The sequence below is a fragment of the Anthonomus grandis genome, chromosome 5 (assembly GCF_022605725.1).
Source record: "Anthonomus grandis grandis chromosome 5, icAntGran1.3, whole genome shotgun sequence".
Taxonomy (NCBI): Eukaryota; Metazoa; Arthropoda; class Insecta; order Coleoptera; family Curculionidae; genus Anthonomus; species Anthonomus grandis.
In genome coordinates, this window is record NC_065550.1 from 15,877,540 (window position 1) to 15,905,421 (window position 27,882).

General features: G+C 33.4%; 1 protein-coding gene and 1 long non-coding RNA gene across 2 annotated transcripts in view; one reads left to right on the forward strand and one right to left on the reverse strand.

Annotated features, from left to right (window-relative positions):
* The window catches only part of LOC126736869 (uncharacterized), a 300,653-nt gene that overhangs the window by 35,145 nt on the left and 237,626 nt on the right, over positions 1–27,882 (reverse strand). The window lies entirely within an intron of this gene.
* On the forward strand, positions 12,069–25,747 carry LOC126736860 (juvenile hormone esterase-like). The gene is made up of 10 exons (XM_050441470.1): positions 12,069–12,272; positions 12,332–12,466; positions 12,529–12,681; positions 15,049–15,379; positions 15,436–15,641; positions 15,702–15,837; positions 15,891–16,066; positions 16,410–16,542; positions 25,233–25,365; positions 25,432–25,747. Exons 1-10 carry the CDS (start codon positions 12,219–12,221, stop codon positions 25,619–25,621), a joined length of 1,647 nt encoding a protein of 548 aa, XP_050297427.1. The 5' UTR covers positions 12,069–12,218; the 3' UTR covers positions 25,622–25,747.

Genomic DNA, 27,882 nt, shown 5'->3' on the forward strand with positions numbered 1-27,882 from the left:
GTAATACCAACAAGAAACTATTTAAAAGTTTGTCGTAGGTGACCCGACGGTACAAAGTGACAGATGTAGGTATGGATGTGAGACAACGGAGTCTATTCAGCAAGTCACTGGTAGATGTTAAACTTTTGCACCAACGGAATATAAAGAACGACATGATCTAGTTGCAAAGATACTGCATCAAGAGCTCGCAGAGAAACTAAACCCCTTATCGGCAGCCAAGGTACCATATTGTAACTATAAGCCGGAACCAGTTCTTGAAAATGACCAACACAAATTGTATTGGGATCGTACTGTACTTACAAACCAATGAGTAAGTAACAATAGGCCTGATCTAATCCTAATCGATAACATTTCTAGGAAGACAACCCTTATTGATGTAGCTATTCCCAATAATAACAACCTAAGAGCAAAAAATTATGAAAAAAATTGTTAAGTACAGGGATCTAGAATACCAAATACGAAGACAATGGGAAATAAGAGAAGTACGGACAGTTTCAATTATTGTATTACCAATACGAGTAGAGTTATACCTTATCGTCGACGCTATTATCCACATCTTGAATCGTCAGAAAGTTCATTGGAAACGCAGATAACATCAACTAGTTTTAAAAAACACATGATGTACTTTTAGTCTAAATTTATTTTTGTAAATAAATTTAAAAAACAGAGTCCGATAACATAAAAACGGCTCCACCAGAGCTTCATCCTTCTGATATCTGAGCTTTCTGGGATAAGTGAACAATATCCCCTTCCCCAGGGGGGAGTGCGATTGCCGTTTGGCATGATACCTTATTACTCTGACTAATTGCTCCTACATCACTACCCATGAACTCAACATTAACCGAGGTATTTTCCAAGTGGATTATCTAAGTCTTTTTTTGTTCTATTTAGCACTAAGCCCACTTTCTAAAACACTGAATAGAACTAGAATAGGATACATCCTGATACAGCAACAAAAAACGCATACCATCAGTTGTATATGGATGACCTTAAACAGTCTGTTCTCTCCAATAATATCAGTATGAAGTTTGGACTAAACACGTGCAAGATGATTTATATAAAATCAGGGACATGTTTACCCAAGTAGAGACGTACAAATAGAAGGCGATAGGAGGCTCATAGAGAGTCTGACGGAATGTATGAAAGTATCTTTAATACGAGTAAGCCAAGGCAATTGAACAAAACAAAATAAAAAAAAACCTCATTAAAGAGTATCTCTTAAGAGTCACAAGAGTTTGCAGGACCTAACCAGCAAGAACATATTCACAGCTCTCAATACGATGTCTTTACCACTTCTCACATACTATTTTGAAGAATCAGAGACCGACACGGACGTCCACAACATCATGAGGAAGACGAGAATCGAGGTGGCTCTTCATCGCAAAAACACACTTAGATATAAGCTTCCTCACCATAGAGGACTTATAGACATTAAAAATCTTCACAACACATATGTCATGCTGGTAAGAACCTACTTCCGCCAGCGGACTGCGGTATTTTCCTCCATCGAAGTTTATGACCTCGCAAGTGAGAAGAAATAAAGAAATGAAGAGATATGCAGCAAGCAGAAGAAATATCGGGAAAGGTGAAGACGGGCACTGCATGGGAGGCACCTTTATGATCTCGATCAACCTTTTGTCGATAAAATTGCATCCCACGAGTGATTGAAGAGAGAAAAGCTGTTTTCTAAAACAGAAGGCTTTGTTATTGCCAACCAGGTAGTCAACACGAGGAACTATTTAAAGCATAGGTGAGAGACCCGACGATAGGAGATGATAAATGTAGAAAGTGCAAAGAAAAATCAGTCACAGCAGAAAAAACTTAAACCATGGGTTACCACAGGCCTTATCTTAGCACTGAGGAAACGTGATAAAATGAAAAAAATACTTTTAAAGAATAACAAGAAAATAAGGATATTTATATAAATTATAGAAACAATCTAAATGAAATAATGAATAAACAAAAGTTTAACTATTAAAAAGCCCAAATAAATTCTCATCAACATGATTTCAAAAAGATATACCGGATCATTTCAAATGCAGTTAATGAAACTAAGGAACAATCTAAAAACGTGATGTTCAAGAACATAATAATCAGCCCTTTACTGACAAAACAGAAACGGCTGAATACTGCAACCAATTTTTTGTTAATATAGGGTTGTTAATAAAGCTATGGCCAGTAAAATAAAATCTCCAAGCAATATTTTCAAACTACAGAATAGATCACTGAACTCAATGTTTTTAACACCTGTTTGTAGAAATTAAATTATTGAATATATAAATTCACTTAAAAACAACTGTTCGCCTGGTTATAATGGAATACAAACTGAAATCATAAAAAAATTTCACCTGTATATGATTACATCGGGCACTGTCCCTGAATGTTTTAAGCCCTCAGTTGTTACTCCCATCTCGATAAAGGTAAAAAGTGCCTTACAATATTTCTTGATCTAGCGAAGGCTTTTGACACGGTACCTCATGACAACTTTCTATGTGCCAATGTCCTGAATATTTATGGTGTCAGAGAGGTTGTGTTAGAAGTTTTTAGGATTGAGCTTTTCGTTCTTGGGCCTTTACTTTTCTTAGTCTATATAAATTCTTTAACAGATATCTTACTTGAAAATGATATGGTGGTTTCTTATGAGTTTGAGCAAATGGTGCACAACTATGTCTTATTTTAATATTTATCCAGTTAGTTTTGATGTTAAACTCTTAGTAATATAGTTATTAACTGACTGATTTTTTAAAATATAATCTAATAAGTCACAGCAGCCTGCAGCTTGCTGGTCCAAACCGACTATCATACTGGCATAACCAGGTCCCAGCAGGGATCCACCAGGGTGCTACAAAAAGGGACTTATCGCGGAACAGCCGAAGGTAACCAGTAACATGCCTAAGGCAGTGATTGACACCAATACCCAACACCAGACGTGACTATAGCCAACACCTACAAACCGTACACGGAGGTGGCAGACGAGCTCAAGAAATTGTGGAACCTGGACAAAGTAAGCATACCTGACAGACCTGACTGATAAGTGCCAGTTGTTATCTCGAGCACGAGAATTATCCCAAGAGAGCTACGCAGGAGCCTGGAGATGCTCGGACTGCACAAGAACATCTACCTTCTTTTACTAAAAGCAACCAAGGTTTAATACCAAGTTATATTATTATTGACCTATTGTTAATTATGTAGTTTTATGATTTTGTAAATCCAAGTTATGTCCCTTTCTCATGTACTTTAACGTATTTTAACCTTTTAACCTTGTCTGAGGCACTAGAACTTGATAGAGCCCCTTAATTTGTTATCCCTGATGATGGACATATAACATGTCCGAAACATGTAGAATTTATAGTTTTTTAAATAAATTTAATGGAGGATGACCGAAACACTTTTAGTTACTTATTGATTTATTATATTTTGTTTTAGAATCTACTCATTGACTTTTCATTCTTTGATTATTATTGATTCACACCAACAGAAAGATCCAAGGTCCATTTTAATATCAGTTTTATTGAGAGAGTCACACCTAATACTTTTGTACAGCAACTAAGAATTAAGAAAGTCAGCGCTCAGCTTACTTTTACCTTTATTTTGTAAAATAGATGGCCAACATGTACAAAAATTTCTTTCGAAACAGGGTTGTTCTAAACTTACATATGATAAGTTGCTGCGAAGTCCGAACTGGCACATTATGTGTCTCATTTATATATTTTATTTCATTTCGTAAATAACTAGAACTGTAAGTTATAATTAGCAAGTGTCTAAATTTTATGAAATATATTTCTCATACTATCTTTGTCGGTAATAATGCAATAATTTTCATTTCTTATAATTTGGTTCATATTTTCTGATTCCAAATTTTCCAAAAGGAATTTTCCTTGCAAAGTTCGATGTTTAAACTTAGAGCCTTAAAAATGGTATTTCTAATATTTTTTACTACCAAGTAGCATATAATGCGATTTTTCTGCTTTAAAATTCTATTTGTTAAATTTTGAAAAGCGTCTCGAAGGTTGGCGAGAATCTTCCGGAAGAGCGTTCTGTCGATTATATACTCTAAGGAGCCGCATCGCCGATGGAAAAAAATATTTTGGAAAACAATGCCAATTTAAAAAATGAGCTTGGAGAAAAGATTTTGAAAACAAAAAAGGAATTTAAAAAAAATTGGGAAAATATTCTTCATTGGAGAAAACGATACTTAAAAAGAGAACAGGGTCCAGGATGCAATGGACAACATTGAACGTCAACAATATTAGTGAGCTGCGTTGTAGACCTTCAATAGTCGTCAATAAGAACGAAGTTTCTGGCAATACGGAATCTCTTAAGCTGATGCGCGTCAAATCTGGAATGTTTATTAGCGGCAGTTTGAAGCAGCTACAAAAGCAAATGTTTGGTCATTCAGGGAGAAGGCCACTGTCCTTACATTGGGCTTGAGAGAAGATGCTGCTGTAATCCTACAAAGAAAGGCTCCAGAAGAACAAGAAGTGTACGACCACCGAGTAATAGTACAGTCAATCTGTAATTTTTTTTTTTTAAACTATCCAAGTCGCTAATTTTTTGAGGGTCGATTCTATTTCCGAAGAAAAGCTTAAGTCCTCGCAATTGAGAGTCTCACCCCCCCCCCCTCCTTTTTTGGGAAACTCAAAAAGTTTTTCAAATCGATTTTCCAGCTAAACAGCGAGTCATACAGAAAAACTTATTCAACATAAAATGTAGAGCTTTTTGTGCTCTACAATTCATCTCATGGGCCCGAAGCTGTAGAACCAAAATTCGAAAAGTTAGAGGGCGCCAAAATCACCAAAATGACTTTTTTAATTTTTTCACTGAGAAACAATTTTTTTTTACCATCGCAAGGATTGCAAAAATGTAGAGGACAAAAATACCTACAAAATGCATGTCTTACTTTTTTTACTGTTACCGCTCATGAGAAAGGTTACGCAATGTTGAAAAGCATGGTTGGAAACGCAAACATGGACAGCTTTGGTTCTTTGAATTTCAAACGAAACAATGCCGTTAAGCCAATATCCAACATGTTTTCATCTATCAGAATGAAGGACAGAGTCATGATGATCGATCCACTCACTCTTTTCTCGAGAATGTTGATTACACAACCAGATAGAGAGAAATTGGAAATTTATCTCCAGTACGAACTTGCTCCATACCCTATGTCGCTTTTCGACAAAGTTGGAATGCTGAAAGGTGTCAAATCGTCTATGTACCTTTGTTTCGAACCATTGGAAAAACAACTGATACAGGAGAAAACAAATTCATGTTATGCTATTGATGGGGGATTTCTTCTGTATAAGGTTGAGTGGGATACAAACCAAACCGTGGCAGCTATCTGCGAGAAATACGTGAGGTACGTTATGAAGAAATACCCTCAGCACAGAACTTCAATGGTCTTTGATGGATATCCGCAGGGTAATGAAGACTTCAGCCTGAAATCATACGAAAGACAACGTCGTTCTACTAGGCACATCGCAGCCAAAATTGATTTTCATGAGAGCACTAAGATATCAGTGTCACAAGAAACCTTTCTGTCAAACGACCGAAACAAGGACCGATTTATTCTCATGTTATTGGATAAACTAAATGAATCAGGGTTCGAATCAATGCAGGCTTTAGAGGATGCGGACTGTTCGATTGTTCAAAGCGCTCTTGATCATTCTGCTATGCATGAGTGCGCAATTATCGTTGGCGAGGACATTGACTTGCTGGTTTTGCTCACTGCTAACGCTACAGTCGACCAACAAACTTTTTTGTTGAAGCCTAGTAAAGGAAAAGTCCCGGAGCGGTTGTATGGACCCAGCAGTTTTAAGTACAACGCGGCTAGGCCACACGTGCTTTTAGCTCATGCATTCAGTGGATGCGATACTACGTCAGCTCCATTCACGATCCGAAAAGCGAAACTCGTGAATTTACTTGAGAGTAATGATGAAGTGCGCGAACATGGAGAAATTTTTAAGAAACGAAAAATCCGAAAGACATAGAAAATACAGGACAAATAATTTTTGTGGGTCTGTATCTTGGGAATACTCAAAAAGATAAGCTGTCAGAGTTACGCTACAAGAAATTTGTGCAGGCAAAAACTAAGAGCAAGATATATCTATGTGCGCTACCACCATCCGTCGAAGCGGCAAACCTCCACAGTCGCAGAGCCTACTTGCAGGTGCAGTCGTGGTTGGGCCAAACTATGGATCCACTGGAATGGGGGTGGGAGAAGACAAATCAAGGACTGAAACCGGCAGCGAATTCGAAAGATCCAGCGCCAGAATCGATACGGAAAGCAATTTCTTGTAGATGCAATACGAATGACTGCGGGGCAGCCTGCGGATGTCGCAAAGCAGGTCTTATATGCTCTGTTGCTTGTAAGTACTGTGCAGGAGAAAACTGCAGCAACGTTGCCCCAATATATTTGGAAGAGAATGACGTTAATGATTTATCTTCACAAGTTTTCAAATTGCCAAAATACCCAAGCCCCTCAGAGAACCGAAATGCAATGGACGAAGAAGGAACATCAATGTCGGATACATCTTCCAACTGCTCTTTAGAATTAGATGAAGTTGAAGAACCACCAAAAAGAAATCAAAAAGTAGAGGAAGACCGAAAAAAAATTGAAACAAATTTTGTATGCTTTTGAACTAATTATTGTATAATAAATTTTTCGTAAGCTACCTTGTCCCACTGTATTCTCGTTATGCTTTAAAATTTAAAAATTCAATCCGTGGACGAAATGTCGTGTCGAGTGGTTGCAGGCGACCATAAACGATGTTTTAAGATAAATAATCACATTCAGGTAAGTGTTCAAATAAATATATAGTAATATAAAATTACATTTACTATATTTATTTAAATATACTTATTTAAATATATAGTAATGATGGAATAGCAGTAAAAAAGTGGGGAATGGAATTTTGCAAAAGTAATGCTATCAACATGTACTATGCAATTATTCAGTAATCAATTATCATTACATGCATTACGCAACCATAATTATTGAGGCACGTCATTTTCACAACTGCAACGCCCTCTGCTTTTGTTGTAATTGGTGCTCCGTAAACCATGTACCAATTTCTCTTATCCGTTTCTACTAAATCACTTCAATTATTCATTTTGTGCAAGTTAAAGAACATTTTAATCTATGCAAATTTCATTTTCGTGGACTTACAGCGCTATCTGCATGGCTTTTTTCAATTTGTCAAGAAGGGTAAAAGAAATTTTGTTCTGGTTCTACTTTAATTTCATGATGCGCAAACGTTAGGCGACGAAAAACAGCTTTCGCCAAACATCTGAGGCAGGCTACATACACGAAAGTAAACATTTCGGTATTAAATGCATTATATCTCAAAAACGGTAAATCGAAAAAAAAAAAGTAAGACATGCATTTTGTAGGTATTTTTGTCCTCTACATTTTTGCAATCCTTGCGATGGTAAAAAAAAAATTGTTTCTCAGTGAAAAAATGAAAAAAGTCATTTTTGGTGACTTTGGCGCCCTCTAACTTTTCGAATTTTGTGGTTCTAAAACTTTGGGCCCATGAGATGAATTATAGAGCACAAAAAGCTCTACATTTTATGTTCAATAAGTTTTTCTGCATGACTCACCCCCAACTCTTTAGCTGCAAAATCGATTTGAAAAACTTTTTGAGTGTCCCAAAAAGGGGGGGGGGGGAGTTGACTCTCAATTCCGAGGACTTAAGCTTTTCGGTCTTACTGCTTACTGTCTTACTGCCGCTTCTAGCGGTTACTATGACAACCGTCATGCCCAACTAATCAACAATCCTTGAGGCGTGTTACTATATGGCTTTTAATATTAGGCCAAATTTAAACTGCCAATATTTCGGAAACTATCAATTTTTGGACTAGATAACCTTATACAAAGTTAACCTTATTTTTAATTATCTTTAAGAAAAAATTATAAAAATAGGGGGTTTCCATTTAAAAAAATTGACTTTCAGTGATTTTTTCATTTTAATTTTTAATGCTAGTTTTTGACCCTCCTGTATCTTTTTTTTAGCCAAATATTAAAATAGTCTTTTAAAGTGGTCCTTCCTCTAAAATAAAACCAAAACTAACCAATAAATAAAGGCTACTAAAAGGGAGTAATCGGTAATTATGTTAGGGCTTATAAACATAGTTTTTCACATGAAATTTAAAATATGTCAAAAACGGTTACACTTAGGTATAGGATATTATACACAAAATATACTTAGAATTTCACGTAAAAACCAAAAATTTAAAAATATACAGTGTGTTCCATTTAAAATAACGAAGTTGACACCTACTTCCGGTATAACCGGAAACGTCACAACTGTCAAAATATTTTAGTTGTGTAGCCCCCATCGACTGTGCCATGTTGCTAAGTTTTCAAAATTTTTGAAAAATTAGTTTCCGAGATATCGATCGCGTCTATTCGTCGTGAGACACCCTGTATAAAAAATGTAAATATGATAAGTTTTATGAATCTTGAAAATTACAATTACACATAACTAGCGAGAAAAATTATATTCAGTTTCGTGTTTGTGTCCCAATATATTCAATATTGCGGAGGGTTGTTGGGTGGGGTCAGAAATGAAACAGAAACCTGTTTACTTGAATGTCGACATTTCGACTTATATTAATCATCCTCAGGTAATATAAGTCGAAACGTCGACATTCAAGTAAACAGGTTTTTGTTTCATTTCTGATCCCACCCAACAACCCTCCACAATATAGAAAAATTATAATTTATTATTTAATAAAATATAATTATAATAAATTATAATTTTTGTCGCTAGTTATGTAAATCTTAATAATTATTTTTAATAATATTAAAAACAAATATAATTTATTTAAAGCTCTTTTTAGAGGGAAACTTGAGACCTATCTTGCAACACTGTTACAGCGTTCGAGTTCTACTTCCGGAGGAATATTTGATACTAGAGCAGAGCAAGATTGTTTTACACGGCTGCGTTGATAGCAAGACCACGGACGGTGAAATAGTCATGTTCGGACCCACAATCCATGCCGAAGATGTTAAGATAGCAGTCAAAAAAATCTGTCCTGAAAGGAGTTTTGTTGTGAGGGTAATAAATGTTAATCAGAATCTCGCGTTGTTAAAGAAGGGTACAGAGTTAGGACACTGCTCTGCAGTTTCAGCCATACTTTGACAAATTGCAGCTGTGGACATCACCCGGGAAGCCATTCCGAAAGAGTTAGAAGAGCGTCGTCGGGTACCCGTCGACCGTAAGGCCAGACTCAAGAAGAAAGCTGAGGCATTTGGGCCATAGATATTGAGACGTTTTGATGCTGGAAAGATACGGAGGAGCAACGTATTTAAGCACAAAATCAATACAGGAAATGCTGGTTCCATCCGGCAGAGAGCTCAAAGACTACCTCTGGCCAATACTAAGGAGGGTAATGAAATTATTGAAAGTATGGCCAAGGAAGGTATCATAGAACTATCTAGCATGGTCTTTACCGGTGGTACTATCGTACTGGTAAGAAAGAAAGATGGCTCGGCCAATTTCTGCTTAGATGACCGGCCGCTTAATAACGTGACTAAAAAGGACAGCTATCCTCCTCCTCGTATTGATGACTTAACAACCCTGAAAATCGGGAAAATACGGCGGAGTGATGCTGAACTATGACAATTTAACGTGAGGCCATTGAGCTGATGGAAATGATTTTAAGAGAAGTATCCTAGAACCCTTATTTACCTTGATGACATTATTGTGGTAGAAAAATCGTTTGAGGAACACATGAAAAAAAGTGTTCCTGAGGCTACGAAGTTCTGAATTAAAGTTGAGTCGAAAGAAATGTCATCTATTTCAAAGAGCTGTGCAGTATCCAGGTCAAGTCGTTTTTATTTCAGGAGTTAACGTTGACAAGGCAAAGGTCCAGACTGTCAAGGATTGTCAGTTTCCAAAGACAGGCATGATCTATGCAACTTCTTGGGATATTGCACTTACTACCGACGCTATGTGGAGGGATTTGCCAACATCGCAAAACCATTGATCAGGCTGACAGAAGGAGAACGAAAGTTCCAATAGTTCGAAGACTATCAGGAAGCCTTTAATTACCTAAAAGATGATCTGACAAGTACACCTATCCTGAGCTATCCCTCACTAGAAGGAAAATTTGTACTGGATATCGACGCTAGCAATGTGGGCGTAGGAACTGTGATATCCCAAATCCAGAAAAGATCATTGGCTATTTTTGTAGGACGCTATCCAAGCCAGAGTGCAAGTATTGCGTCACTCGCCAAAGGTTGATTGCTGTTGTAAAAGCGATAGAGCACTTTTATAAGTACCTTTATAGGAGAACTTTCCTGATGCGAACTGATCATGCGCATGTCACCGAAACTTGATACTTAACTACCCTGGGATGGGTCATACAAAATTCTGGAAGTCATCAACAATATCCTTTACAGGATACAAAAATTGCTGTTTACTACTCCAGTTGAGTATGCTATAGCACATTGTGCGGCTAAGGATTTGCAAATGTCTAGAGGAATAACTGAGGATTTCTGCAGAAAGTTCATAAAAATTCAAGAGCTGCCTCATTTCAGCCTCAAAGGTATTCATAAGTAAGACTGCCATGTTTCAATGATCCTTTAGCTATAATGCTGTCAACCTTTTGAATTCTATTCTTTCTGACATCAAATCGCCTCTATCTTTACCTAACTTAAAATTAAGCTAAAACGTCTTATTATTTCGTAAAGAGACTAACTGCATTATCACATCGTCATCGTCTTTTTCTCACTAAAATTTTAAACTGAAAAAAAGATATTTACAATTGTGGTAACTGCATATCTTCTTACATTTAAAATTGTTTATATATGGATTTAATTCATCTTTAATTTATTTAAACCATTTTATTATATTATTAGGATTACGCTTCAAATATATGATACTATTGAAAAGCCGTCTTTATTGTTTACTTATTGCAGTACAGGGTGTTACAAAAATTAGGTGCAAATATTTTAAGAGCCTATTGTTGGAGTTAAAATAAGACTTTTTAACTCCAACAATACGCGACATAACAATACGACACATAAATATGTGTCCTAAAATGCACTCCCTCAGAGCTAGAGCCCGCACAAATTGCTTGAAGAAAATCGATTATTTGGAATCGTAACTACAATTATGCATCAATTCTTCTGAAAATTTGCATGTTCCTATTTTTGGCTGCTCTTTTTATTTTTCTTCCCGAAAATGGTGTAAATCCAATTTTAGGGGAGGATTCAGGAAAACTTTCCTTCTGATGGCTCGTATCTCCTACAAGAAATGAAAAAACAAGCAAAAGCAACACCTAGTTATCCATGAAAAAATCTAAATTTTATATCTCTTGCATTTTTTCGATATAATTACCTAAGCGTTTTCGGGAAAATCCCTGATAAACGAAAGGGAGTATTATTAAACCCGATCAATCTATTAAATTAGAAAAAATGAAGTGGAGTGTGACTGTTTTATTTTGTTTTCAAATCGAGTTAATTTAATCCAAATAACGATAATTTTAGATTTTTTCATAGCTAATTAGATGGCGTTCTACATTTTTAATTTTCTTATTGGAAACATAAGATATAGGCCATCAAAAGGGTACGCCCCCTTAAATCCTTTCCTAAAATTGAGTTTATACTATTTTTGGGACGAAAAATGTCAACAGGACCCAAAACAATTAGGACTTACAAATTTCCAAAAGATTTGACGTATAACTGTAGTCAGTGTTTTAAATAATTGATTTTCTTCAAGCAATTTGGGCGGGCTATAGCTTTGAGGGAGTGCATTTTAATGTGCATGTTTATAGGGAAAAAAAATCATATTTTCACTTTCACAAATTTTATGCTAACACAATATAATGCTATACTAATTTTTTTGTGGGTAGGTAGAATAGCTATGCCTCGCTACACTAAAATTAAGTATTTTTTGTAAATCTTTCGAATTATATATATATTATTATAGACTTTATCTAGATAATAAAAAAATATATATTTAAAAAAAATCTTCATTTACTGCTTATCGTAATATTATTTACACTTTTAATTTAAATTACAGGTAGTGACCTAGAAAAATCCTTAAACTGATAATTAATACTTATAGATATAATTAAAAACAAGTAGAATTTTCACTATTGTATTTTTTAAAATCTTTTATAGAAAAAATAAACTAAATCCTAAAAAATTTATGACGATTTATGAAGTTTATATGAAAAATATCAATTGTTTTTAAGAAGTATATGTCAAAATGTCACTTAAAACATGCAGCTTCCTAATGGTATTTTGCTGGCTTAGTGGAATAGTAAGTTGTTATTATTTACCACCTTTTAATATTTTTTGATTTTTTTTTCCCCATTTTAGTATGCAGACCCAGTCGTAAAAACATCGAATGGATATGTCAGAGGGAAATTCTTGCAAACACATATTAATACGTCTTATTACGCCTTTTGGAACATGCCATATGGAAAACCGCCAATAGGAAAATTAAGATTTCAGGTCAGTATTATTGTAGCCAACTCCACATGATAATATATGTAAATATATGTTATATCTAATAGGCCCCGCAGCCTACTGAACCATGGTCGGGCGTGAGAGATGCTACCAAAGAAGGAAACTCTTGCGTTTATATGAACTACTTTTCCTACTATCCAGAACCGGGACCTCAAGATGAGGACTGTCTTTATGTTAATGTTTACACGCCCACATTAAATGTAAGTAGGTTACTAACTTTTTAATAATTTAGAGTGAGTAATATTTGAATATTATATGTGAGTAATGTTGCATCTACTACTCAGAACAATCGCAACCAAAAACGTGATGGATTATGGTAAAATCCTAGACTATTTAATTCTAATTCCATGGGTGGCCGGATATTGCAATGGGAAAGATAGTTTTTAAAATCAGGCTGAAAGAAAGGCTTGTTGAAATATCATTTTATTGTTTAAATAATTTTTTTGAAATAGCATATTGATATTAAAGTATAAATATATGAAAATATACAAGATGTATCAAATTCGACCCTCAACAAAAAGATTTCATAAACTATAAGAGATACGAAGATGGTAAAATTAATGCAAAGTTGAGAGTTGAAAAGTTATTCGAAGAAATACGACATGTTTAAAAATGGATTGTATTTTTTTGAGGTTATTTCTTATCTGATTTTAAAATAATTTGCACTTTTGCATTGTAACTTTTTTCGTGCTACATGATGGTGTCTTTAGATTTTTAATACGTTTCGTCTTTTACCAACCATTATTGATTCTATTTTTCTTATATATTGGATATATTGGATTTTTACATTTTGAACATTTCTGCAAAAATCCAAATTTTTCAAAAAAATCAAATTTGCCCCAGTAGGCTGTGATAAACTGTCAAGAGAATATTTAAACTGTTATAAATATCATATGTTTTAAATATTTGTATACCATGCAAAATAACAGGTATTTTGATATAATAGGAATACAATTTATAATAAATAAATAGAAAAAAAATTCAATAGTACGTATTTGTTAATGTATCCAGAGCGACAGTAACAACATTCTTTATTTAAAACTTTGGTTAAAAAAATTGTTATGCTTGATTCTTTTAAAAAGCCTAATAAAAAATATGGAGATAGAATGGATGAACAAGAAACTAAAGAAAACTTACTTAATGATGTACAGATTACCGATTTTTGCTACATAAAAAAAAACTTTCATGTTTTTTTCGTACCTGGCGAGCGCAAAATTAGTGATTTTTCCAATTTTCTTGAGAGTGTGATAAAGACGATGAAAGTATATTTGCAAACTGTGGCATTTCTGCCAGAACTAGTAAACGCATGTTGAGTCAAAATAATCCCCGAAAATTTTGTGAAATTCGGGCACAAATGGGATTTAGCCTAAATGTTTGGGTAAGTATTATTTATAAAAATTGAATTTTGGGTCATTATTTTATTAATGAAACCCTTAACAGAGATATCTTATTCCCAATTTTTAAGATCCGATTTTGAAGACTATTTTGATAACATGATTTTGGTTTCATCAAGATAGTGGTTCTCCACACAACACGTGACAAGTTTCAAAGTTTCTTTCAGAAAGGTTTGTTGACGGGTGGATTGAAAATCTTGTCAGATGGCCAGCAAGGTCTTCTGATTTGAATAGTTGATAAATCGCGCGCTGCTCAATATTCGTAAGACAATAATTTGATTACTAATATAATTTTATTTTAAGAGAAATGTTTTTTGTTGGTAAATTTATTGTTTATTTACCTATTTACCAACGTGTGTTAAACCCAATATGAAAAAAAAATTGTTAATAAAGTTTCCTTAATTTTTTTTTAAGTCAATAGATTAATTTAGTCTCTTTTCAAACATTTACAAGTGTTTCGAAAATAATAAGGGTGTAACCCTGCAGTAATGTGTGCACTACTGCGGTATTGCATTGCTAATATTACTGTACATTTATCTTGTATTTATAACGTGTAACAATTATTGACAAATACACAGCTTACTGCAAATGTAGTTATTTCCAAAAATTCAAGCTATTAAAAATAAAAATATTACTTGTGATACATTTTTAAAATGCAAAAACCAAATTTGCCGCCGATAAGAAAAAAAAATTTGATGATGGTTGGCAAAAGTCGTATTAAAAATCTACTAACACCATCATGTAGCATGAAAACAGTAGCAATGCAAAAGTGCAAATTATTCGGATAAGAAATAATGATAAGATATGATATGATACGGATGATATGATACGGATAAGAAATAATGAATCGGATAAGAATAAGAAGCTCAGAAAAAAATAAAATCTTCTAATTCTAATTTCGTATTTCTTTGAATACTTTCATAACAAATAGGAATTTGTAATTCTTTTCAACCGCATACTGTTTAGCTCAAAAATTTTCAACCTTGCTCCAAGTTAACAATTTTCAATAATATCTCTTATAGATTCCGAAATCCCCATGTTAAGGGTTGAATTTGAAACACCCTATATACTACAGTAAAAAAATTTATATTAATATAAAACTAATCATTAATAGTATTCAATTTTTGTTTTATTGTATTCCTTTTTTATTTAAATATACACTTTTACTTTTAGTCATCTGTTAAGCTCCCAGTAATGTTCTGGATCTATGGTGGTGGATTTCGTGCTGGAAGCGGAATATTTAAATTTTACGGCCCGCAAAACTTTATGGATGAAAATGTTATCTTAGTTACATTTAACTATCGACTTGGACCTCTTGGTTTTTTGTCTACGGGTGATAATATAATTTCTGGAAATGCTGGTTTGAAAGACCAACTATTGGCTTTAAAATGGGTTCAAAATAATATAGAGAACTTTGGTGGAGATCCAGACAAAGTTACGATTTTTGGAGAGAGTGCCGGAGGAATGGCTGTTGGGTTACATCTTGTTAGCAAAAAGTCTAAAGGTCTAAAGGTGCAAGTAAATGTTTTTTGACAGAAAAGAATTAAATAGATTTTTTAGGACTCTTTCGAGGAGCAATTTGTATGAGCGGTTGCACCTTAAGTACAACTTTATGTGAGAACCCTAAAGCATTTATTTATAATTACACTAATTTAATAAATCCTAACATCAGTAAAAGCAATTCTACGAATGAAATAAATGAATTTTTGCTTACAGTACCCGTAAACACTTTAATGAGTTATGCTTTACAAGTTAACCAACACTACGTAAGTTCCCTAATTGTGTCTCTAAAAATGAAACCAAATTCGTTTTTATTTTATCGACAGTTCATTCCAGTATTGGAATTACAATCTGAAGAAGCCTTTATATCAAATCTACTATATGATATTGTCGCTACTGAAAACTTTAATGGTGAATCCTTACTTATAGGAACAACATCTGAAGAATCTTTAACATTTATAAGTAAATATATAGGTAAACATATAATCAAACTATTACTTAATACCACTTTTTAGGCGAGAAACAGTTAACAACTACAGCAATATCTTATGATCAAAATAGTTTACAGCTCTTGCCAACGCAAATCGTACTCAAAAGCCAATCGGAATCCTTGAATAGTGCTGAATTTATTAAAAATATATATCTTAATGATAGTGAAATGTTTGAAAATAACCTTGCAGTATTCCTAAAAGTAAGAGTATAAAAGTGGCGTTATCAAGAAGATTATACCTCACCCTAATTATCATAAATACCATATTTCTAAATACATATAATTTTGGCCAAGAGTTACTAAATATTATTGTTTAAAATGTGTAATACAACCATCCAGATTCTTTCAAATTTACTTGCAAGCTGTGATTTTCATTCCTAATAAGAGCTTTATTAGCAAATTTGATATTGAAATAATCGATCATTGAATCATCACAGACATTTCAATATTTAGGTGAAATAGTTAGGTTGATTGTGTTGAGTATAATCTTCTTAAGTATCACATTTAAAAAAACTATATATTGATTGTAGAATTATTTCTTTAGTATTACAGTGACAATATATTTGTAAGAGCCAGTTATAAGCAATCTGAGCTGCAGAGCCAATACCAACCTATCTACGTATACAGATTTTCCTTCTATGGGACAATCAGTCGAGTAAGGAATTATGTAGTAGAAGGTAAGGTTTAATTAATATCTCTCTCATACATATATGCAGCCACTGCCACTGCTGCCCGATTTTGCAAACAACAATTTTGCTTCTACCCACTTGCTAAAATAAATAATAACTTATTTCCTGCTTTTTCTAAAATAAAGGTAATAAGAAATAACGAATTTCAAGAGACTTATCACGTTTAACGTATGAAAGTATTTAGCTTTTCTTCCGGCTCATCGCTTATGTGCATAAACAACGTATTTCCTATACTTCAACGTTGCTATTGACGCAGTAAATTTTTCCTTCTCCTATACGCGTGTTTGTAAATTCAGAATGCACTTCTTTAATACCAACATAGATATATATATACCAACATACTCCTAATTTGTAGCGAGCGCCTTCTTTTGCAGATATTATTAATTAAGCTGGTTCTGAAAACATTCTGTCATTTTTACACAATGACAATTTTTGTATTTCCAGGTTTCAGTTCCTATGTATAGGACGATTATCTGATTAAGGCGTCAGCATTTTTGTGATTTTTTTTCAACACAATGTTCAGTATTAAACTCAAAAATTCTGCAGCCTTTCTATTCACTGTATACTTGACTCTCGGGATTTTTGAAAAAGAGTGACCACTTAAAAGTTACAGTCCTCAGCAAGCATTTTCTTTCATCTCTGCTTATATTACTTGCCTTATTAACCAGTACATATTTTTCGCCAAACGGGGGATGATAACTTAATAAAGATGCACATGTTAAGATTTCTTTTATTTAATTAAAAGGGTCTTTCCACACCCTCGATAAGGTTTGTTAGTACATTTGCGATATTGGCAAATTCTCATACTGCGTAGGTAATACATGCGTAGTTTTAAAATTTCACAATTATATCATCAAAATAGACCAAGCCAGACTTTTCCTGATAGCCCTCTTAAGATTATTGCCATTAACTCTTTAGTAATAGCAGCAGCGTTGCACAGCCCAAATAGCATGCGTTAATTTAAAAATGCGTATCCATTCAATCCAGTGTCGAGAATATTTGCGACCCAGATCATTTCCAGCGTAATGTCTGAGAGTTGTAGATGACCGCTATCTTTCTTTATCATATTGTCAAAACAATTGATAGTAAAAAAGTTACTAGTTACACCATCCTTCGTTTTGATTCAAAAGCGATTAGGCCTATGGACTATTCTCTCCCAAGCCATTTCCTTATTTTAGCCTTGTTACGCTTAAGTAGTGCGGTGGCTTCTGGATAACAATAGGCTGAGTATCGACTCCGCGTCGATTTTGTGATAAATTATATGAGTTTTTCTGTCCTATGTCAAAAATATTCCGAGTATTCCCGTCCAATAGCCTTCTTTAACCTTACCGGCTCAAATATTATTATTTTTTCCTTGTGTGTTCTCTAATCTAATGTTGTATCTAATAATAAAAGAATTTAACGTGATTTCGCTTCTTCGATACTTAAATAGCAAAATTTCTTCAGACAATAGAACTCGAACGTGACAGTAAGAATATTTCTTTATTATTTAGTTTGAGGATAATTTGTTTAAAACTTAACTCAAAGCTCTTTCTGTAGAAAGCGTGATGTTTACTTTTTCTTGGAAAAGCATACGTTATACATCTGCTCACACTCCTATTGCAGCGTGCCATTTATTGGTCCAATTTTCAAGTTCGTGATTTCACGATGTCAAGTACTATTATGGTCTTTGTACCATCAAGCCGCCCGCTATATTAATAAAACATTTTCGCAAAATAGAGCAAAGTGTTTGTTAAGAATAAATTATAAATATTTACTTAGATATACTAAAATTAGGAAAACTTGAAAAAGATCAATTTTATGTGCGAAACTTGCTTTAAAATTTTAAATTGCCGTGAAAATGAATGTTTGCCCGCCTAGGAAGAAGGGACGAGCTTGCGTGGTAAAAAAGTAAAACAGTCTGTTATTTAAAAAAAAGCTAAATCGTACAACAATAATTTGCTCCTGCATAAAACTAAATTAAACATATCATCTCACCCTAGTAATTAACATTTACCGCTAATTTAATAAAACGATCAGTGTCAAGAAACAAAGTAAGCTGAGTGTTTGGAAGAGAACTACTCTGGGTACCCAGGAAATTCACTAGAAAAATATATGAACACACAACGAACCGAACTATAAGATTAATAAGGCAAACTTCGAACGTTATTTCAAACCTAATTTTATTTTATGAACCAGCTCTCTTAGTTTTTGTTTATTTTTGTACATAAAATAAAATGGTCCTTCAACGTTGAATATTTATTGTTTTTGCTTAAACTAATTTTTTTATAAATTTGGTCATTTAAAAGTAATCCTAAATAATAAATGATAATATAATAATACATTTTTGCTATCCGCCATTTTTCCATCTTCCTCATAAATATTAATTAAAGTTTAGTCCGCAATTGGCGCTACTGTGTTATAAATATGTTTTACGCATAAACTTTAAATGCAGGTTCCTGATCGATGAGCTGACCATTGCAAAGCCATCCGCGCAATATTCCCAAATAAGGCATAAAAATAAAATATCCAAAAAACTTCTGTAGATAGTCCAACTATGGCTGTTTACTTGTTAGTTGTTTATAATTTATTCGAAACGGTACATAAGAGAACCTAGTTATTTATCTAAATTTTGTTAGCAGGTATGAGCATATTAATACTATTCATAAAAAATTCCATGAAAATCCCAATTATATTTTAAATTTAATTACCGCCAAGCATGAACTTGAGAGTCGTGTTTTATTAAGAAAAGATTTTGATCATAAATTCTATGAAATTAAAGTGATTCATTTTAAATGTAAGCATCTAGATCTCAAAAATAAATATCTTTTTTACCAATTCTAATTTATTGATTCCTAAAATGAAATTATTGCGATTTTCAGGCGATGTTAAAAATTTTAACGCTTACATCGATACACTTGATTCTCTAGTCCACAATAACACTAAAATGTCAAACAGAAAAGTTTTCTCATCTTATTTCTTCATTAGATGGCTTACTAAAAAATGTGCAGTGTCATCCTATTTCTGCTGCTAATTATCATGTTGCTTATAATGACCTTAAAACAAGAGTTTCTAATAAAAGAATTGTAGCTAGGCACACTGGAATAAAATTGATAATCCACCCCGCTTAACTAGTGAAAATTCGCAAATGCTTAGAAAAATCATCAATATTTTAATAGACAACCTTGCCGCTCTTAATATTAAGGGTTACCCAGTAGATCAATAGTTTTTTATACTAGTATAAATTTTATTTAAAACCCTAGAATCCTTTTTAATTTCCCGCTTTGGATCTAGGCATGCTCCTACTGATATGCCGTATATATGAAGACGTCATGAACGTCATGAACGAAGAAACAATGTACCGCTCTTGAAACAGTAAATTCAACAAACAAAATTCTCAAACTCGATCTAATACTTATTTTGCTTGGAAATAACCAAAATTCTGAACACCGCTCATGTATATTATGCAAAAATACAGATCATTTGATTTATAAATGCCCTACACTGCTTAATAAAAATGTAAAAGACACCACACTACATGATAATGAATATATGCAAATGAATTACTTAACATTAAATACTTCACAAAATAAGTCTCAATCAAGTCAAAATATAATATACCAACCTCAAAATAATAATACTAATTCGACAGGGCATAATACTTAATATGTAAATAAAGATATTTTAAATGCTCAAAATAATTAAAAACCCAGCAAACTAATTCTTCAGACACCACATGCGCATACCTTAACTTTAATTATACAACTTTAACTCCAGAGCCATATACTACTTCATGTAATTTGGCAACTAATACAGGAGTTTTACTTTCAACTTTAAAGGTTCATATAAAAGACGCTTTTTAAGAAAATATAACATAGCTATTGTATGATTCAGGCAGCGAATCATTATATATTTGCAAAAAATTAGCTAATATTATTGGCTTTAATGTCAGCGTTTTTTGCTCTATAAAACAAGTGTTTTAATGTTTGTGGCCCTATTGATTTATTATTGCAAATTTATTCTATAAAATTTTATTGGATGGAAAAATTATTGTTGGTGACTATTTGTATTCTTTTATTAACTCAACTCAACTTATAGGGGAAATATTAATACAGGAGAAAATAATTTAAAAAAAGTAAGCACTTTTTATACCACTAATAAATGTAAAATGCTTAATGAACCAAATTTTAGGAGTTTAGGTTAAGTTCCCACTGAAAAAGTTGTGTCATATGATGAATCTGAATGTGAAGAAATATTTAAGACAACTACTTATAGAGTCGAATCAGGACTCTTTGTGGTTTCTCTACTCTTTAGGAATAATTTCATAAAATTTGCAATAAATTGCTTCTTTTCACTTCAGAAACACCTAATAAATAATTTCTGAAAAAACAATATTGCGATTTTATGCGTAACTATTTAAATAATGAATATATGGAACTAGCCAATAAAAACGACTTTGCCTATTTTTTCACATCATATCATATCATTTCATATCATATCAAAAGCACTGACTTAAAAAGACAACGTACTTAAAATTTTAATGAATCCTTTGCAAGCTCAAAAATACCGAAGAATTCTAAGGAAATTTTCGTCTAATGAACCCCTAAATCAATATATTCTTAGAACTGTAATCTTTAGTATAAACTGCTATCCCTATTTCGCTTTACGAACTTTAACACATCGATTTTTATATTGATGATCTAACGTCATCTTGCGTGGATATTCCTAGGGCAATTCTTCTTTAAAAGGAAATTATGTGTTTATTCGAAAAGTGAGAGTTTTCACTAAAAAATGTAGGGGTTTAATAGTAAAGAATTCTCAAATTTCTTGCCAAAGGAATGTCTACAAGATGAAGCTTGTTTTTGATGTAGATTCTACATCTGCAATAAAAATTTTAGGTTTAGGGTGGAATCCAAAATTAGATTGTAACATGTCTGATTTAGCTAGAATATTTGTTCCTCTTGGAAGTCTTACCCCAGTAAGTATGGTTGCTAAATTATTTATTCAATATCTTTGGAAATTAAAATTGCATTGAAACGCCCAATCGCATAGCTGAAATTCTAAATAAATTACCAAATGCTACTTGAAATCTTGTGCCTTCAGAGTTAAACATAGCAGATTGTGCTTCAGGGGATCAAATTCTGGAGAAATGGGGACAAAACTCCACGTGATGGTCAGGAAAGGAAGAGAGAGAACTCAACTAAACAAATTTTCTTTTCATAAAATTATTCGAATTATTTCTTACTTTTAAAGATTTATTTTTAACTGTCTTATTCCAAAAATAAACAACTTGAACCGTTTACAACCTTTAATTTAACCACCGCAATAAATCTTATAAAACAAAAGGTATAAAGTATAAAGAGTTCTCAAATGAAATAACAAATATTTTCAATAACAAATTACGTTCAAAACCTTTTCTAAATTTAAGCGCCTTCCTTGATAATGAACATATATTACGCGTAGGAGGTTGATTAAAAATTTTCAATTAATTTACCTCGATGTAGTAGACTGACTTAATTATTGAAGACACATATAAAAGGTATTTTCACCCAGGCTTGCAAACTTAACAATTTCTCTTGGCACAAAATTACTGGATTTTATCACCGCGCCGCTAAATTAGAAAAATAATAGCAAAATTTTTGAATGTTGGAGTTTGAATCCGACTGTTTTGACGCCTCCTATGGCTAATGTTCCTAATTACCGCGTAACCCAAGCTAAAGCTTTTTCTATGGTTTCTACAGATTTTGGATGCCTATTTTTTATAACGCTTGAAAGACATAGGGGTGCAAACGAATAAAGAGCCTATTTTAATATTTGTTTGTTGTGCCACCCCAAGTATACATATTGAACTTTCCTCAGATTTATCTTCGGATGATTTCCTTTATGCTCTGCATCGATTTATTGCCAGACGCGGTTGCGTATCAGAAATTATCTCTGATAATGGCACTACTTACATTGGTGCTAATAGATATTTATTGGATATATTTAAAGAATTAATCGCTAAAGAACAAATTTAGAATGGACTTTATTACCACCTTACAGTGCCCAGTGGGGTGGCCTTCATGATTAAATCGGTAAAACCCACTTGTCTAGAGTCATAGGTAAGCAAATTTTGACTTATGAAGAGCTAAACCATCTTAACACAAGTAGAATCCTTGCTGAATTCTCGGCTCTTACAAGCTATATCTTCTGATAATGCAAATGATTTCTCTGTTTTAAGCCGAGGTCACTTTTCAAGTTTACCTGATACGCATTTGACACATCTAAAATTAAATAGACCCGTTATCAATTGTTACATAGATTGCATAGAGATTGATCTAGATGGCATATTGAATACCTTCACACCTTTCAACAGAAATATAAATGGCTTAATCCTAAAGTCCCTTTAAAAGGAAATAACTTTGTTATAATTATAGAAGACAATGCTCCACCCATGAAATAAAAATTAGCAAGAGTTATGTTTTACTAGGAAAAGATGGGATAGACAGGGTTGCCGAGGTACGCACCGATCAGGGAACATAGTTGCGCCCGCTAGTTAAACTTTTTCCTCTATCAAGGGATGATTCTTAAATAAAAAAAGCTATTTCTTTTTGTAGATTTTTTTTGTTACATTTTCTAAGCCTTTGGTTGCAAAATTAAGGAGGAGAGTATGTTAAGAATAAATTATGTCTACTTAGATTTATTAAAATCAGGATAACTTGAAAAAAAAAGCAATTTTATGTACATACAAGAGTTACTTTAAAATTTAAACGGTCTTAAATGCTGTGAAAACAAATTTTCGCCTGCCTAAGAAGAAGGGACGAGCTTGCACGATAAAAAAGTGAACAATTTGCTGTTAATTGAAGTGCTAAATCCTATAATAAAACTAAATTAAATAAATTAATATTTTCCGCTACTTTAGTAGAATAATCAGTGTCAAGAAACAAATTAAGCTGAGTATTTGGAAGAAAACTAATCTGGGTATCAAAAAAATTCACTAGAAAAATTTATGAACGCACAAGGAACCAAACCACAAGGCCGACTTTAAACCTAATTTTATATTTGAACCAGCTCATTTAGTTTTTGTTTATTTTTGTACCGGGTTCAAAATAGGTTTCATTGTTGTTGCAGAGAAAAGTGCTATGCATCTTTAACTGGGGCTTAATGCCTATTGGATGCAGGTCGACGATAGCCGCCTGTCACCTACCTTTAAGATTTCTGGTTTGGTAGGAGTATGAATACTTCTTTAAAGTATCTCCTTAAGAATCGTGTTTCATTACATTTTCAACATTCTATCTTTTCCTTTTTGGGACGATGTTCACAATGACTTTTCACACACACTTTTCTCGTGAAGTGCTTGACGATATCATCTATACTGGAGGAAAAGGAGGTAAAATGCTTCGGTGTTAATGAATCTACTAGCTCACTTTGTGGGCTCAAAGTTCGTCAAAATATGCTTCAGCAGCCAAACGCTTCATTATCTTTTTGTAGTTCCCAAGATATGCAAGTGACACCAAACAGGCAACAAATATCCACTTCGTACTCCTTTAACAACTCCTCTTGAAATATTTTTTTCAATTTGTTTTAAAATTAATTAACCAATGCTTCATTAGTTCGTCATAACCCTCCTACACTATTGCTACCAATGTTTGCAGAATGGCATTCTTCTTAAGGCCAAAGTTAGTGCAGTTCGTCCTTGGATGACAAAAGTTTTCTTTCTAAGGCGACTCCACCTATCACAGACCTAGTATGTGGTATGAAGTTTCCTCCCCTGTACCGCAATTCGGACAAAGCGGGCTTTCTCTTATATCAAGAAGGTGTAGATGCCTGTTTAGACTGTTGTGCCCAGTCAGGATTCCCACCAAGTCTTTGATACTCTGTCGAGTTTTTGTTAGCAGTCGCCTTGCTTTGGAGCCGTCATAGTTTGGTATCATTTCCTTGGCCTGTCTATATACTTCTGTCCTTCTCAAATTTTTCCTTGTTTTTTTCCAGGCCCAATTATTAAGTGCCCGGGAGATTGTTTTTTTGCTAAGACCGAGACAAGGTTCGGGGCCTACGAAGAGGTTAATGGAACCTTGTCTTGCCAGTTCGTCGGCCCGCTCATTGCCTTCGACACTTTGGTGTTCTGGGACCCACCTTAGTCTCACTTCCCTGTGTACTGCAAGCCTTTCCAATGCGTCTCTACATTCCTGGACTAGCGCTGAGCTAGCCCTGGGTTTCTAAATCGCCTTGAGGGCAGCTTGACTAGGAGTAGATGCAAATCCCCCCGTTACCTTCCAATGCCTCTCGTTTGTTTGCTACTTCGAATATAGCAAACACCTCCGCTTGGAAAACTGTGGTGTGTTTCCCTAGCGGGAAGGATTTTCCTGTGTTCGTTTCCATCCTGTACACTCCGGCTCCGGCTGAATTGGTGCTTTTTATCCTTGATCCATCTGTGTACAAGGCCTGGAAACCAATAATAATACTATAAAAAGCAAATTAATTTTTCTTTCTCTTTTCTATTTATATTTCTCTACACATAATCATGCAAGGAAACAAATAATTTAGATTATAAATATTTAATTTATTGGTCAAGTTTAGAAAAGCAAAATTGTCTTATGTTGCCTAAATTTCACACACAATGATCGACATTGTCTATGTTAGAACAGAGTTTAACAATAGCGTTTGGTTAAAATAAAATAAATAATTTAAAGTTTGTCTCAAAAAGTCTAAAATTTTAGGAGCAGGCAAAGTAGGACATTTTAGTGAGCTGCCTTATTTATTTAATATGACCCAATACCCACTTGAAACTAATGAAGATGACCTAATTCGCAAAAAGTTTACAAAGCTGTGGGCAAACTTTGCAAAATACCTGTAAGAAACTAATTAGATACCTGCATTCTATACTAAAATAACCCTTAATGACTGATTATTTTTTAGGAATCCTACACCTGAAGAATTCAAATCTGAATTAGATAATATAGTTTTACCAAGAAGCACTCCAGAAAATCTTTATTTATTGGATATAAACACAAATCTGACTGTAGAAATTAATCCAGAGAGTAAAATAATGAGCAAATGGAATGAGTTTTGGGAAAAATATGTTCAGAAACCGTATTTGACATTTTAGACGAAACTTTAAAAAAAAATAACATTGGAAACAGAATGTTTTTGGAAACGACTTTATATATTATTTATATTACGACTTTATACTTTGTATTTGATGTTTTTGTCGTATTAAACTACTTTTCCTGAAGTTTTTTGTTGTTGTTTGGTGTTAAAAAATATAGAAATTTCTTATTCCCAAAAACTATATAAATAAATAAATAATATCTTTACTGAAATCTACATAGGCGATGAATAGCTTACGGCTAATCAACTTAACCTACATATATCAATGAATATTCATGTGTAGTGGTCGGTAATAAGTGCACTAAAAAGCAATTCTAGGTTAAAATATTAATTTTGAGCCAAATATGCCTTAGTAAAATGTTGCTCATAAAATAAGATACAGGGTGTTAAAATTTAATTTTCGAGTCTGTTTTTTTTCTGTAGTTTAAATATTTTTTGAGACATCACCATAAAAACAGAGAATCAGTGATTTTTGAGAAGGAGGAATAAGATTTTATTCATATTCCTTTGAGCCTTAGAAAATGTAACCCTTCAGTTTCAGAAATTTTACTCACTGAAAAACTATATGCTTATCATTTCAATCCTTTATTACCAACTGATTTACCATTTAGGTTAGGTTTCAGGTTTGTCAATTTCTGCTTCAAAAATACAATCACGATCCCACATTTATTAATCAATATGCACGTTGGAGCTCCACCCCTCTTCAGTTGCAGTTTTTTTAGGTGAATGGTTGAATGGTTAAACCTCACAGATGGTTTGATCGTGGCAAAAAATTTGTATGACCTCTTAACCCTTTGGATTTATAGTTGTTAATTTGTACAGAAGAAATCCGTACATGAGAGCAACTATTACAAACAATTCATGATTCCATCAATATCATTAGGAATAAAGGAAGGAACTTTATTCCACGTAAGCCTAGGAGTGAACGGGTAACATTTTGCCCATTTGTTAAACTGATTTTTTCCATAATTATTATTAAATCTACGTGTCAAAGATAACACTCACAAGAGCTATAAGAGTTTCAAGACATTGTTAAAGATGGCAAGCTCTTTCGCCCCATACAACATCCGATCTTAGGACCACTGATTAAATAGAACTAAAGGTCCGGTTAGAAGGATGTCCTACTAACTTCCCATTTTAAAAAGTTGTGAGGAAGAATCTAATGTCAGATGCTTTATGTGATTTTATCCATTATTACGATTATCTCAATTCATTATAGAAAAATACATAATAAAACGGTACTAGTAAGAAAGTTATGGCATGAAACAGCAGTGAATATGGTGTAACTAGCGCCCTCTACACTTTATGTCCAAAAATAAACTAAAATCATAATTTTCATCTCCAAAAATACCCGAATAGTTTTATACCAATATCTCAAAAATAACTTGAGCTGTGAGAAAAAATAGATTTGAAAAGTAAATTTTAATACCCTGTATCTTAAGTATTATTGACATTTTGCTAAGGTGCATATTTGGCTCAACATTGATATTTTCAAGAGTTTAACCTAGAATTGCTTTTTGGCGCATTTATTACCGACCATGCTATCTACATAATTATTATACATACAGGGTGTTCCGAAACTATTGTACCAAAATGTAAGGGTGGGTAGATCTCGCCAAAACAAATGTTTTTTACACGAGGACTCAAATCCAAGTATTCCTGTACAGCACAGAAGTTTTTTTTTAATAACTGTAAAAATGAGTAGAGTTAAAGTTATTGATGAAACAGTTCGATTAATCATAGTTAACCTATTTAAAGATTATAAAAAGTGCACAAAACTACATAAACTGTCTATTTTTGGTGATTACAACAATTATTAAGATTTTTTTCTGTTGGGCTAACTAAAATGTGATGGGACTTATAAGTCCTGCAATCTATAGATCAACTGAAGACATCTGCCTCTATCTTCTAACCCGGTACAAAAAATCCCGTTCAAAATTAACCGCTGAAATCAGGTGGTTGCGACCGCCGAGGCATCGGATTAACCGAGATTTTAAGGTGAAATCTCGGGCAAATAGATTCTTCCTAAGATTCCTAACCTAATTTTGTATTTGTTGCGGTTTAGTTTTTGTAAATTTCTTGATGCTCATTTTTCATTTTGATTTTTTGTGGATATTTTAATTTGGTAAGTTTATTTTAATGGCCGAGTGAATTTTTTATTAGTAAATTATTTGTGTTAAGTTCAAAAATTTGTCACACACGCGGCAACGCCGCCAGCCTTGGTTTTGTAACTGCGCTGAACGAGACGATCGCTCTCTT

Bases quoted from the DNA above. Each gene is read 5' to 3' on its own strand.
- LOC126736860 (XM_050441470.1), top strand. From the start codon at position 12,219: ATGTCACTTAAAACATGCAGCTTCCTAATGGTATTTTGCTGGCTTAGT. The intron at 12,467-12,528 runs GTCAGTATTATT...TATATCTAATAG, and splicing joins TAGGAAAATTAAGATTTCAG to GCCCCGCAGCCTACTGAACC. The intron at 25,366-25,431 runs GTAAGAAACTAA...ATTATTTTTTAG, and splicing joins GCAAACTTTGCAAAATACCT to GAATCCTACACCTGAAGAAT.